This window comes from Chelon labrosus (genome assembly GCF_963514085.1).
Source record: "Chelon labrosus genome assembly, chromosome: 1".
Lineage (NCBI taxonomy): Eukaryota > Metazoa > Chordata > Actinopteri > Mugiliformes > Mugilidae > Chelon > Chelon labrosus.
Window position 1 is genome coordinate 13,410,622 of NC_140337.1, and position 14,747 is coordinate 13,425,368.

General features: G+C 42.9%; 1 protein-coding gene across 1 annotated transcript in view; it reads right to left on the bottom strand.

Moving 5' to 3' along the window:
- The window catches only part of LOC311486628 (phospholipid-transporting ATPase ABCA1), a gene marked incomplete at its 5' end in the record, with an annotated part of 154,027 nt that overhangs the window by 16,114 nt on the left and 123,166 nt on the right, over positions 1-14,747 (bottom strand). Inside the window, 6 exons of the mRNA XM_084542543.1 lie at positions 989-1,081; positions 2,220-2,323; positions 4,639-4,773; positions 5,698-5,839; positions 8,888-8,994; positions 11,678-11,740. Of these exons, the coding sequence (XP_084398669.1) occupies positions 989-1,081; positions 2,220-2,323; positions 4,639-4,773; positions 5,698-5,839; positions 8,888-8,994; positions 11,678-11,740 (644 nt within the window). The remainder of the gene's footprint in view (positions 1-988; positions 1,082-2,219; positions 2,324-4,638; positions 4,774-5,697; positions 5,840-8,887; positions 8,995-11,677; positions 11,741-14,747) is intronic.

The following is a 14,747-nucleotide window of genomic DNA, read 5'->3' on the forward strand; positions in this document are numbered from 1 at the left end:
AAAGCGCCATTGTTGCTTTGTTTGTGTGGCATTTGGCGGCTAGTAAATCTTTTACCCTCTTTTATGGTATATTCCCCATCCCAAATCTTTCGTAAACAAGTGAAATAAGCAGAACACCAAAACATTGCATAGTTCTTCTTTCGTTGCCACTCTCTACTACTAAGCAAAAAACATCAAAGCCACTGCTTTATCTGGGTTCCCTCGACACTCGAAGCTTCCTACCTCCAATTTCGGTGGTAGGAACCGAAGCCGTGGACAATGTTTCTTTGCGTTAAACGGAAATGGAATGGAAACTCTTTGTTTGGTCACATGTTAATCAACTTTATCAGTCTCTCCGATTGGTCAACACCTCAGTCACATTGCCTCATAATACCTGACAATACCTGGTACCCATCCATTTTTTTGTCACCGAAGGTTTTTCCACCCATCATTGCTTGCCAAATCTCATTTTGGCAAATCAGTCTCTTCCTGCATATTCTTAAATCTGTATAGTAAATATGATCTTGGAGCACGCTGCTGGTTAGCTTAGAAAGAATAAAGATTGGGAAGAGTGGTAAAAAACAAGCTTGGCCCTGACCAGTGGCAATAGGAACAAAATTCACCTACCAGCTACGCAACTACCATCAAAGTCACTCTTGTTAACTTGTTATATATTCGTTGTATATAAAAAAAATGCAGGGCTAGCTAAGTTAAGCTAAGCTAAGCAGCTGTGGGCATACATCCTGATAAAGTGTGTTCTTCTTTCCTTATGCAGTCCTTCTGCTGGGGCAATAAATGATAAAAGTAAAGATCTAAAGAAAGCTACTTCTATATTCCTTTTATTGCGACTATACAAGGTATTATGTTATTTATATGTGCAGTATTAATAAGAAAACACAGTAGTGGGATACAGGGGATTTCTTTCATTTCAATTCAAAGATTTTTTTTTTTTTTTTTTTTTTTGACGTTCTTGGTCCATGGTACTTAGTGGCAAAAGAAAACCCCTTACCTGCTCTTAAGATGCTGGATACTCCCAAGACACTTGAAGCGCCCGTTTACCATGATGGCCATGCGGGTGCAGAGTGCTTCACACTCCTCCATACTAGTGAAAGAGAAAGAGAGAGGGAAATTGTGCGACAAAAACGACCACAAAGCTTGAGTTTTTTCTTTGCAGACAGTGATCTTAGTCCTGCTCATGCAACTGCTAAAATGTGCACCTTTCAAGGCTATGGTAGATGTTTCTATCAATTTTAGATTGATTTAAATTCTTGGTTTTTCTCCTTTACAGTTAAAGTTTGAGCTTTATTAAATGCCTAATTTGACACCTTAAATGGACGACAAATTTGGTAATTAAAGGGCGCAGATGAGACCATCTGTAGTTCGTATTATCTCATTTTTTTTTTTCTCTTCCAGCGTTCAGCCGGAGCACAGGCCATTTGTAGCCGAGACAAAACCTGTGACGCCTTTCTGAAGAATGGTGCAATTAGGATTATGGCTTTGTAAAACCTGGCGAATTTGCCACTTAACAAAACACAGCCACCTGGTCACGCCATGGACGATTGGATGCAGCTCAGCCGCACTGCCTGGGACAACAACAAATGCTTTTATTTCTCCACGAAGGAAACACATGTAATGAGGATAATATATTCCAAATGGAGCGGCAGATCATTCACGCGCGCCGCCAGGAGTTTTGGGAAACGGTCAAATAAATAGGCAGTTAAATGTAAAATGTTCCGTATCGACTTGGGCTATCAGGTTTCATACGGAAATGAGGCATTTAATTCTTTTCTTAGTCTTGCTCAAAATCATGTCCAAAATTGGTGGCCAACAACACAGAAGCAAAACTTGGGAAACTTAACTTTGTTCCAGGAAGGCTTGGATAATGAAAAGACTTCAGCACTGATATTGACAGTTTCTCTTTTCATGGAGGGGAAAAAAAAAAACCCAGTCAGTCAATACGCCCTCACGCTTCATGAAAGCTTTAAAGCAGCCAGTGTGTTCTTGGCCACACATATTTTTATATATATACTGTATATATATATATTAACTGCCACACAAGAAACAATACTTTTCAACTTAAGTGTAACTCCAATGCTCCTATAACTGTGATATTTATGACTTATGTTTCGTTATGGAATACGTGGTTGTTCCTGGTGAAGAGCCACAATATTTTGACTCCATCTTAGTGGGTGAAGTGGGAATCGATCAGAGAGAAATCAATAGATGAGGAGAGGTCGCACCTGTGTGATGTGAGAATAACTGAGCGTCCCTCTTTGATAATACTCAGGATGCAGTCCCACAGGAAGCGTCGGGCTTTGGGGTCCATCCCCGTGGTCGGCTCATCCTGCAACAAACAAACAAAAAAACGTCTCTAAAACATCCAGTTCCGCCGCAGCCTGAATCGTCTAAGAATGAACTGTACAGTGGAAGCTGTATAGAATTTAATGACGGAATTTAACAGATCATTTAACGGTGCATTTTTGTGTGTGTGTGTGTGCTGAGAGTCAGATGGAAGGACTAAAGGAAAAAAAAATTATTAAATGAGTGGAAAATGTAATGAGCTGCGATAAATTATCTCATCTCCACCCAATTTGACTAGCTATGGATGTCATCAAAACACCAAAAGAGGGAATATTTTTGAAGACATTTTTTTTCCATCTGTTCTGTAAAGCCCAAACTATGCCAAGCAGCACTGAAGCCAACACATTAACATACAAAAAAAAAAACCCAAAAAACACACAGACATATGGTACAAAGGAAAATCCTGACTACACCCCTGTACACATAACAGGGACACAAGCTGAAGCATGCAGCAATGCAGCACAACACACACAGTCTCGGTGTCTTTTTCCTCAGGGCTAGTCTGTCCATGCACGATTAGAGAGTGACAGTACTCTGTCCACTGGCTGGTTTCGTTCCAGGCCTGGTTCTCCCTCACTAGCAGAATCCTACAAATCCCACGGGCTATTTCCGCCACCGTGCCCAACGTGTCCCTGTGCAAACCCAACGTGGCGCTGCCTCAAGGCCGCCTGGGCTCCCTGGGCTAGCACACAATGCTGAAATTGACACCGACACTGACAACACATTATCCCCCTGCCTCAGAGTGAAGGCTAGCCTGGCTCCGGCAGGTTTAGAATACTATAGCTTCATAGCTCACCAAACAGAGCCAGAAACAGCTGGAATGATTATTTCATTACTAGTATTTCCTTATGGATTACTCATTACTTAATTTAAACTGATATTAGTAGCATAATCCCATGAACTCCTGCAAATCAAACAAAGCATTTATTACCGTACACAGGCTATAATATTTAATGAATCAAGGTACTTGTGGGTGATAGATATTAAAATGTCTGTGAAGTTATCTAAAACAAAGCTAAAACAAGGCAGTTGGACTAGTTTGAGTTTTCTTCATCCGAGCGGCTTCTTTAGTTTTAAATGAATGGTGGGGAGTTTAGGATTTTATTTGGAATTTCTATGGGTGGTTGTCCACTTCAAAGTCACATGACTAGGATCTGTTAACAACCCAATACTCACCTGTAGTTTAAAGATATTCAGGTTAACCTGGGTGGTATCTTATTTCACCATTAGTGGTTCTCTAACGCGCCTCCTTACTCAAGGGGTCGGTTGTAGCAGCTGGACGTACACCCGGTTGTAAGAGTAGGCTAGGCGCAAAATAACCTTCAAGTCCTACGTAGCATTAACACCTAAACCTTACTAAATCTACTCGGAGGCAGGTGTAAAGATACAATGGCGCATCTAAATAAATCTATTTCCTGATTCTAGTGTAACTTAAAATAAGGTAAGTAATCGTAGCAAGGTGACAGCAAATGTCAGGCTGGACGTAGCTGAGCTCAACGATTTTACATCCAGCTGGTTTCAATTGGGTTGGAAAACTTTTTGTGAAGAGATATTAAGACAGCTGGCACTAACCACAGATGATCCAAATAAAAACCTAAACTCCCCCACCACTGAAGCCGCTTATATGAGCGGTGAAACATCTTCAAGAAAGCTCTAAGTCAAAGTGGCCTGTGTTTTAGGTTTGTTTCAGACATGTATTAAGATGTGGGTTTCTATTTTACAAGGCTACTTCAGGAAATCACAAATGTTTATACCTCTGTAACTCTTATTTCTGCTTTATTAGGTGGTGTGGTAGCTGAGATGACCATAATGAACATTTTTAACTTATGTATGTCCCTCATAAAATGACAACAGGGTTTTCTAATTCATATTAAAGACATTTAATTGAAAGCATGTGATTGAGTGTATTCTGAGTCAAGACTTTTCATTATTTTTCCATCAGTTTCCATGAATCCCTTCAGTTTTAAGCCCTCATGAACAAGAATTTAATGTTTGCAAACACAGTTCTTTGAAAAACCATGACCATTGCGTGACCCCCTTCTCATCCACAAGTAATGTACTTTTAATCCCAGGGGAAATTCAGTTTATGGTTTGCAAGTTTGATCCATATCTTGTTTCATCCCAAATTCCTACACTCAGTCATCTTCCCGCTACGGTCCGTGTGCTTACAGAAAACAAGTGATCTGCTGTAATCCAAACATCAATATTGATTTAAAGTATTACACTCTTAAGTCTTAATAAAACTGCAGCGTATCACGCTTTCAGCATGTACTACATATCAATAAAGCTGTATCTCACCAGAAAAATCACCGGAGGACTGCCGATCAGGGCCATCGCTGTGGAAAGTTTGCGTTTGTTCCCGCCGCTGTAGGTCCCTGCCGACTTGGTCGAATACTTGACCAGCCCCAACTTCTGGATCCCCCACTCGGCCACCTTCAGGTAAGAAAAACAAAGAGATTATGGTGTCAAGAGGAGGGCCCACACGAGGCCCCCTGACCAGACTTATGATCCCATGATGAATGATATTTTTGGGTTGCATCGCCGGTGTATCTGAGCTCTGCGGTTTTCAAGGACAAGGCGTGACAGCTGGCATCACCGTAAGACCTTAATCACAGACTGCTGAGGTGCTTTGCCGTTCCTCCCAGCTATCTCAACAACATCTCGTCAAACACAAGCACCAAAGTGAAGGACACAGGTGTCACAACAAGTGCGGGTTGTAGAATCTACAGCATATTAATTTCACATCTATTTGTTTATGCAAACAAGACTGCACGAGGGCTTGCCACCAAAACGCCATGACACAATGGGCCGCAGCGAAATTAAGAGTTAGCTCGCATTACAGAACTGGGTCCCTTTGCACTGCGGCGGAGACATCAAAGCCCTGGCGCCGGGTCCGGGACCCATGGTCACCGCCAGCTTCTTCCTCTTTTGATCTCTTACTGTTGCAGAAGCGGGCGGTGTGAGAGGAGTGCAGGGAGGCTGCCCGGGGCGGGCCACACCACCGGGCATGGTGAATAATGTAGAGCCATAACCCACAGCTGCTGCTGCTGCTGCTGCTGCTTTTTCTTCCATTTTTCATTATGTATCGGACGTCTCTCGTGGCTGTTGCCCATCACTTCGAGGTGAACTCCAGTTTGCCCTGCATGTATTCTACTTGAAAAGTAATTTGATGGTAAAGACAAACAGAAAGCCCTCTAACAGGCTACAAATATGCTATGAGAGAGTCGAGCGCTTGATAACGCAGCTGCACTGGGTATTGGGCTGGATGTATGATGCAGTGCTTCACACCATTAGCCATGAGAAGAAAAATGAATTTATTTAAATCCACATGGACGTCACAAAGAATGCAGTGGTTACCATGGTGACCTCCTTTTCTGGCACCCCTCGCAGCCGGGCGTAAAACTCCAGATGCTCCCGTCCAGTCAGCAGGTCGTTGATGGCATCAAACTGGGGACAGTAGCCCATGTTCTGGTGGACGTCCCTCATTTCTGTTCGTATGCTGGTGAGAGAGAGACGCATTAGTTATCTGACAATGTCTCAGCAAGATCAAGAGGAGGACGTCTACACAGCGGGGACAGTAGGAATGGCCAGAGGCACACACTTCATTTACGGGGGCCGTTTTACTTCTGAGAACTGTGATTAAAACAGAGTCAGAAAGACTCATCAAATATTAACAATAACTTGATAAGAAATAGAAAATCAGCACTGACCCAGTCACGGGCTGCTCTGCTCTTTGAAAGTCCTCCAACTAATATAGAGCAGCAGGGAGGTTCATTTCACATTCTCTACTTGTAGTCTTGTGTAAGTGTCCCCAAAAATCTCTCCCTCTTTCTCCCTCCCTCTCTCCCTCCCTCTCTCTCCGAAGCAAACAAACAAACACAAAATAAATCTGGCTCTGCTATTTTATCCAGCATGCAACCAACATGCACCCCCTAGAGGCAAGTCAAATAATGACAGCAGCAGTCCTGGATGCAGTCACGCCCGATTTGAAATCTACAATATTAATACTTTCACCACCTGCGGGCAACAAACGTCAAAGCTGATTTCCTCTCACAGCTGCATTGTTTTTAAAAGATAATATTGCATTTTTTTCCCCCTTAAATGTTATTTTCCTAGAGTGGTGTTCAGCCTCGGGGAAGCTCAATGTGATTTGATGAGTCTGCAGGCTGTTGGATGTCAACAAGGCCACGGTGAACAGAAAGCTCTATTGATCTAATATCATGTTTTGTTCTGGTAACTGTACGTAATGGCCTTCTGCTGATTCAGGGACAACCTCTCGACAGCCTAGTGTCTCTAATTAGCTCAGTCGGTTGGCTTTCTTTTGAAGTGGGGTTGTATGAGGGACATCTCATAGATACATACTCGCCCCTAGTTTGAAGAAGAAAGCAGTACCGGCATGGAAAATCAAGTTACACGGAAAAAGCTTCATCTTCATCCATCTTCCGTCATGTTCCTTCAGCCTCCCAGCATCAAGCCGGCGCAATAACCCCACTCAATAGCTAGAGGTGTCCCACCTTGACATCTATTTTTAACTCACTCAGACGTAAGGCAAACATATTACCAGCGGAGTTGCATTTCTGGCGCAGCCTACATCAAAGGTGCATGGAGGAGAGAAACAAACATGAAGTGGTCAAAGCTACAGCAACACCGGAGTGTGTGGAACAACTTTATTAGACAGACGTGTCTGGAATCCAGAAAATCGGCTTCTTCAGGGTCTGATGAAGGCTGCAAGCCGAAACCCACCAGTCTAATAAAGTAGTTCCTTTTTTTACAGGGAATTTTGGCCACGCCAAAAGTGAAATATTTCACAGTTCAGTTAATGGTGTGGTATCACTGTGCAGCTGCATCATATGCATGAGCCTGAGTGCTAACTTAGGAGGTTGCAAACAACCCAGGTCCAACTACAATCTTTTCTGACGTTATACTTCATGTATCGATATTAAATTTATGTAAAAATAGATGTCTTTGCACCCAGATAACTGAAGTTAATCTTACCAGGTGAAACATAACACATTCAATACGCTAGCAAATGAGAAACACAGCAACAAACATACATTATTGAGGAGAAGCCCTCTCATTAGTGAGTACTTCTCTGCATTTTTGTCAATAATTTCTTCCCAACTGTGTCCAAAAGCCAAAGACACACGAGTGATCATTGTTTTGAGATTCATAGTTGGTGCAAAAATGTACTTTACACAGCAGCTGTATTATTAATTTAAACTAGTTTGTTTAAAGTGTTTACACTGTTACTGTCATGGGTTATGAGATGTTTTTTTTCCCCCAAAAAAATGAGCATGGTGAGTTAATCCATATAAACACAGACAAATGTTGGCTTTACAAGGGATTTATTTCTTAAAATACTAAAATAGATCGTTGGATATTTGAGAAAGTTTGTGGTTGTGGCTGAGGCAACAGACTTTTATTTTTATGTGTAATCGTTAAAAGCAATCCCATCTGAGTTAATGCACTTCTATTCATTTATTTACTTTTGTTTGTTTGTCTATATGTATGCACAAGAGACAGCCAGTGAGCTACCACCTGCAGTTAGCGGGATAGCTCTTCTCTTAGCATCTGACAGATAGGAACACCACGCAGTAGTGAAGGTGTCAAATGCATGTACTTCCTTATGAGCACGCAATCATAGATAAGAGAGACAAGTGCAGGGGAGGGGGAACTTCCATTTAAGTGCTGCTGCTTTTTCCCTTCTGCCGATCATTCTTCTTTCCAATGCACCGAAAGCGTAATGAGCTGAAAACAGAGGAGTGGGTGTACGCACATCTGTTTTTCTCACTTTTCACTTTATGTTTTCCCTAAAGGTCTTTGAGATTTTTCTTTGATGTATTTCACCTACATTAATCAGCATTACCGCTGCTGTGTAAGGCCTCGCTCTACGTTGTGTCTGTGCGGAACACATCTCACAAGATGCCCAAATGAACAACTATAGCAACCGCCGCGATGCACAACTAACCGCAGCTCACCCAGGCTCGGATCAGCCGCCTTAGAGACGCGCGCGGAGGCAACGGAACACAGTTGTTTGTTCCTAAAAATAAGGAAGAACAAGCCTTGTTTCTCTCAGGCGCGCTTGAGTCTCACATTGCTGGTGTCAAGGTTTTTTTTTTTTTTTTTACAGGCATGTACAAATATTTCTTATGACTGATTTTGTAAGGCAAAAAAATCTGAGCCAGGTACAGGGTGAGGATGTGAAAAGGAATGAAATATGTGCAAGATGTGCAGTAGGTGGGGGGGAAACAAAAAAAAAAAAAGAAAAGAAACGAGAGCAGAATCTTCAGCTTTTCTGAGAATATCGCAGCGAGGAAACAAGAGAAAACCAAAGCTGAAAACACAGAGACAGCAGAATGCATGAGAGATACTGAAAGTACCTAGCCATGAAATACAAAGACTGAGGAGGAAAAGTAGAGAGCTGTATTAGCTGGGTGTGAGCTAAAAAAAAAAAACACACACTGCAGCTCGATCCCCATCTGAGAGCCTTCTTGGGTGGCTAATTATGATGAGTTACTTGGTGCGGTAGTGGGACTTAGCGCCTCACCTGTATCCATTTAGGAAGGCCTCTCCACTGGAGACTGGGATGTCTCCTGTCAGCATCTTGAACGTGGTGGTTTTCCCAGCCCCGTTGATTCCCAGCAAGCCGAAACACTGGTGGAGACAATGGGGAGGCCTCCATTAGGAAAACAGTGCTTAGCAGCGTCGCCGGAGAGCAGACAGGAGTGAACGACGCTCCGTGACATTTTAAATATTCTGTACGAAGTTTCCTTTTGCATGAATGTGATTCATTAACCCCCTTAAATGAAGTTTATCTATCGACTATGCAAACATTTGTCCCCTGCACATCGTTTAAACTGCACTTGATGCATGACTGGTTCAATGTTGAGCAAAATAGCAAACTGATATGTTGTGTACACAAACAAAACAACAGACAGCAAATCAACACAGCAGGCGCACAGGAACAAATAGTGTAAAAAAGCCTACGGTCCCCAAAGCATCTCTTCCTGCCTCTGCAAATTGCTACAACAAACACTATCCTCCCTCTGCCTTTTCTTCCTGATGCTGCTGATTTTAGTTCCCTCTGGAGGGCGCGCGACAGGAAGCCGTCTCTGCGGAGCCCGGCGGTCACGTGACCCCGCCTTAGGTGCTCCGGCTCCGGCATAAATATTTGATTCCTGTCATTCATTGATCCCTGCTTGTTTGTGGCCGGTGCTTGTGAATGCCTAGAAGAGGGCTAAGCTTGATGTAAATAATGCATGGGGAATGCGGTGTGTGATCAGCGGAGCCCCGTGAATCACAATATTCCACTGGCATTTACATTGGGCTTTGAGTAAACACTGGAAGGACGGATGGATACCAGCGGAAAGCCCAGCGAGCACGAATGCCTGTCAGCATTTGAGATTATGTTTAAATCAAGCTTCCAGGAGCACTCTGTGCGAGTCTGTGTGTGTGTGTGTGTAGCATTCAGATCGTGCAGGGGCATGTGAAACGAATAACACGTTATAATGATTAGGGATGATTTACTCCAACCATTCGTTTCTTTGTCCAAAAAGTTCACTTCTTTTGGTTTCCTGCTGCCACTTTGCTGTGAACCATACATCACCGGCTCCATATGCTCCTCTACTTGCCTGCTTGTGTGTTTTGAACACACACATGCTTGGCAGTAGCATAGTGGCATAAAACAAGCCAGATAAGGAGATTACTGTTCCCGCTAATGCCTCCTCTAAGCAGTGTTTGGAAGATATGTTGATTCCCCTCAGTTAGAGGAAACGCTGAGACAAACACACTCTATTAAATTCTTAAAAAAATATATATAACAGCAGACTGTAAACGGAGGCCAAATAATCTCCTACTCATTGCTCTCACATGTTCGCAAATACACTATATTACCAAAAGTATTCGCTCACCCATTCAAATGATCAGAATCAGGTGTTCTAATCACTTGGCCTGGCCCCAGGTGTATAAATTCAAGCACTCAGGCATGCAGACTGTGAAACAAGACATTTGTGAAAGAATGGGCCGCTCTCAGGAGCTCAGTGAATTCCAGCGTGGAACTGTCATAGGATGCCACTTGTGCAACAAATCCAGTCGTGAAATTTCCTCGCTCCTAAATATTCCACAGTCAACTGTCAGCTCTATTATAACAAAATGGAAGCGTTTGGGAAAAACAGCAACTCAGCCACGAAGTGGTAGGCCACGTAAAGTGACGGAGAGGGGTCAGCGGATGCTGAAGCGCATAGTGCAAAGAGGTCGCCGACTTTCTGCACAGTCAATTGCTACAGAGCTACAAACTTCATGTGACCTTCAGATTAGCCCAAGTACAGTACGCAGAGAGCTTCATGGAATGGGTTTCCATGGCCGAGCAGCTGCAGCCAAGCCACACATCACCAAGTGCAATGCAAGGCGTTGGATGCAATGGTGTAAAGCACGCCGCCACTGGCCTCTAGAGCAGTGGAGACGCGTTCTCTGGAGTGATGAATCACGCTTTTCCATCTGGCAATCTGATGGACGAGTCTGGGTTTGGAGGTTGCCAGGAGAACGGTACATTTCAGATTGCATTGTGCCAACTGTGAAATTTGGTGGAGGAGGAATTATGGTATGGGGTTGTTTTTCAGGAGCTGGGCTTGGCCCCTTAGTTCCAGTGAAAGGAACATTGAATGCTTCAGGATACCAAAACATTTTGGACAATTCCATGCTCCCAACCTTGTGGGAACAGTTTGGAGCGGGCCCCTTCCTCTTCCAACATGACTGTGCACCAGTGCACAAAGCAAGGTCCATAAAGACGTGGATGACAGAGTCTGGTGTGGATGAACTTGACTGGCCTGCACAGAGTCCTGACCTGAACCCGATAGAACACCTTTGGGATGAATTAGAGCGGAGACTGAGAGCCAGGCCTTCTCGACCAACATCAGTGTGTGACCTCACCAATGCGCTTTTGGAAGAATGGTCAAAAATTCCTATAAACACTCTCCTCAACCTTGTGAACAGTCTTCCCAGAAGAGTTGAAGCTGTAATAGCTGCAAAAGGTGGACCGACATCATATTGAATTCTATGAGTTAGGAATGGGATGGCACTTCAGTTCATAGAATGAGTAAAGGCAGGTGAGCGAATACTTTTGGTAATATAGTGTACTTTCAACAACATACCAGTTTTTGTTCTATTTTGGTGAATTCATACCATTTCTATTTTATTGCAGATGTAACTAAAAAAAAAATCTTCAACTTTGGGGAATTTTGAAAAGTGTAAATGTAAGAAAGTTCTCTAACGTGGACAAAAGCGAAAAAGTCTACATGCGTGAAATGGTTCTTGCGTGATTCAGCAGCATCTGGCTCACCTCTGCAGCAGGTACGCCCACACATAGCCTGTCCACAGCGGGGGTGCTCTTCCGAGGGTATACCTGCAGGGAGACAGACAATAAAATGAATCAACCAAGCAGCCAGAGAAAAAGAAAAGAAAAAAAATAGAGAGGAGAAGGTGGGAGGCAGGGAAGTGGCAGTGAGAAAGATAGCAGAGAGGGTGGCATGAGAAAATATGGAGCGATAGACCAGAGCAGCAGGGAAGAGGTGAGATGAAGGAAGCAGGTGGAAGAAAAAAAAAAAAAAAAAAAAAAAAAAAAGGGAGGAGGAGAGAGACGGAGAAAGTGAAGGAAACAAATTTTTACAAGAAGGGATCATTTGCAGCATTAAAGCGAGCCAGATGGGAAAAGCTATTAAAACAATTTTAGACACTTGCACAGAGGGGAGAAGGAGAGGACGTAAAATTTAGTATTTGCAGTGACAGTATTCATGAGGAGATCTGCCTCGACTTTGAGTACCACTTTAGCAACCTCAATAACCGCCAACACATTCACAAGCAGGCTGGTGCTTCATTGAGGCAAAGTTACATTCAGTGATCTCAATATACAGTGAGATGACCTTGGTGAAAAAGCACAGTGCATGCTGTAAAAAGTCCATTAAACACAGTGTACGTAGATAATAAGACCAAATGTCTACAGCCGCACCAGGGACCCGGCTCATCACGTCAGAAAACCAAATGGAAGAAAGATTAGACAGGCCTACCTAATAATTCAAGGAGAATGGCTGCTAGTGGCTCTTATGGACAACTGTGCTCTGGATTGAATCCTAATACTTTACATTTTTGTCCACTTTGCAACAGCAAGGCACTTTGTTGCAAAAAATATGAGTTTGTCTACTGAATCTACCAGAAAACACGGAGAGTGTAAGCACTGATTTGGAGGAATGTTTCTGGCCTGGATTCAAGTCCATTCGTTAGTCGCATTTTAGTTCCGTTTTTGGTCTCCACCAATCTCTGAGGGAAATATCTGAGTTTTTCACAACTAAATGTTCCCATGTGTTCACCAGTTAGTTGCTAGCTTTGTCAGCTATTGCCGCTTTGTTGGCCTTCTGATTGGTCTGCAACCAACCAGAAGAAGGTCCTAGATTTTGTAAGTCCTGACTTCCCATGTTACTTTTGCTAGGTTAGACAATGTGGAAGTCCATTCCCACAGAAAAAAAAAGTAGAGTTAGTTAGCACTGAAAAATGTCTAGTCGACAAGTGTGGGCAGGGCGGAGGTAATGACCGTACATTAATACTGGAAAATGCTGAATAGACTAGCAGTTTTCCTAATGTTAGCATGGCTGCTAATGTTAACTGTCCTCCAGGTAGACCATTATTACATCCCCTCTAGGAATAGACCCTTGCCTGCTATCCATAATCTGAACTAGCATCAGTAACATAGGAGGTTGGGATTTGGCAAAGGGTAGGAGCCCTCTGGTTGGTGGTCAGCAGACCAACCAGAAAGTCAACATGGAATTAAAAGAGCAATCAACACCAAACTGTGAAATGAAAACAATTAACAGAAAGAAGCTAGAACACTCTTCAAAGGGGAACTACTGTTTTTTACAACCTGGACCTTATTTCTGGCATAAAATACGATCGTTTACTCACCCATATGTGTAGTTTGTAGTTGTTCGGGAGATATTTAGATCAGCGTATACCCATATAGTGGGAGTGACTGGGGCACCGAAACGCAGCCTCTAAATAACGCATTATCTGCCGCGAAACTTGTTCATTTCACCAATATTTTGTTATGATACACTAGTGCTATTCCCCGTTGAGTCCGGAGTTACCTGTTATCATCATCCGGGGTCTGTAGATTGACCTACAGACCCCGGATGATGTCTTCAGACCTGGATGATGTCATCTCTGAGCGTTGCGCGCACCCACGACGGTCGGCTTGTTTACCTGTAATTTGCTACTGCTAGTTTTTTGCAACATGGCTGAATATTTTTCCAATTCTGAGGTTGTGAACAAGTTTCGCGGCAAATAATGCGTTATTTAGAGGCTGCGTTTCGGTGCCCCAGTCACTCCCACTATATGGATATACGCAGATCTAAATATCTCCCGAACGACTACAAATTACACAAAAGTTATATGAGTAAACGATCGTATTTTATGCCAGTAATAAAGTCCAGGTTGTAAAAAACAGTAGCTCCCCTTTAAGGTAAACTGTTCTCTGTGATTAACACATTGATCGATGAGTGGTCTAATATATTTTAGCTTGTAATATTTTGATGTTAGAACTAACTACATATTTTATTAGCATTATTTGTATTACAATTAAAATAGAAAATCAACAGACCACTGATCTCTATACCAAGTCAGTTGGACTCCCACACCTATAAATGGATCAACACTGCCATCGCTAAATCGCCAATTAAACACAAACAAAAACCATGTAGAGTCGTAGCACAAAATACAAAGAAGGGAAAGAAACTTCTTGCACTCTGTGAGTCAGCATCCTGCTAAGATCTTGTAGCGGCACTGGAAATGAAAAGTGGGTTGGCACTTTTCACATCTCACTTGAAAACCTTCCACACATGCATCACCGGCGTCTGCTGCTGACCGGCCTCATCCTGGCACATTTGCATTCAAGTCCGCGCTGTCTGAAAACCTCACCAGAGAAAGCACTTGAAAGAAGCAGGGTTTATTAAAATCTAAACAAACTGCACGAGGCGTTTTTCCACATAAAAGACTAAGTAAGGGTTTGATATGTTTTGAGAGTGGTTCAAAAGTAGTGTTGTCTTGCTCTTGCGTGGAAAGACAAGACAGGGCTTTTGTTGTCGCTGCTGAGTGTGACAGCTAAGACATTGAGCATTCAAAATCAAGGACAGCACTGTGTCCCTTTCCAGTGTTTTTGATTTTTAAAAGTTGATAACATAGTTCTATACGAATGCTGTGTGTCTATGTGCCTGCACATGAGTGGCAGACACCGAAACAGGGAACAGTCTTCATGACAGAAAGTGACAGCACTTGTTTCTCAGTATGAAGAAAATATTTCCTGTATAGAAACTCTAAACCCAATACTGAAAAACTGAAGAAAACTACCAAACTAATGTAAATTT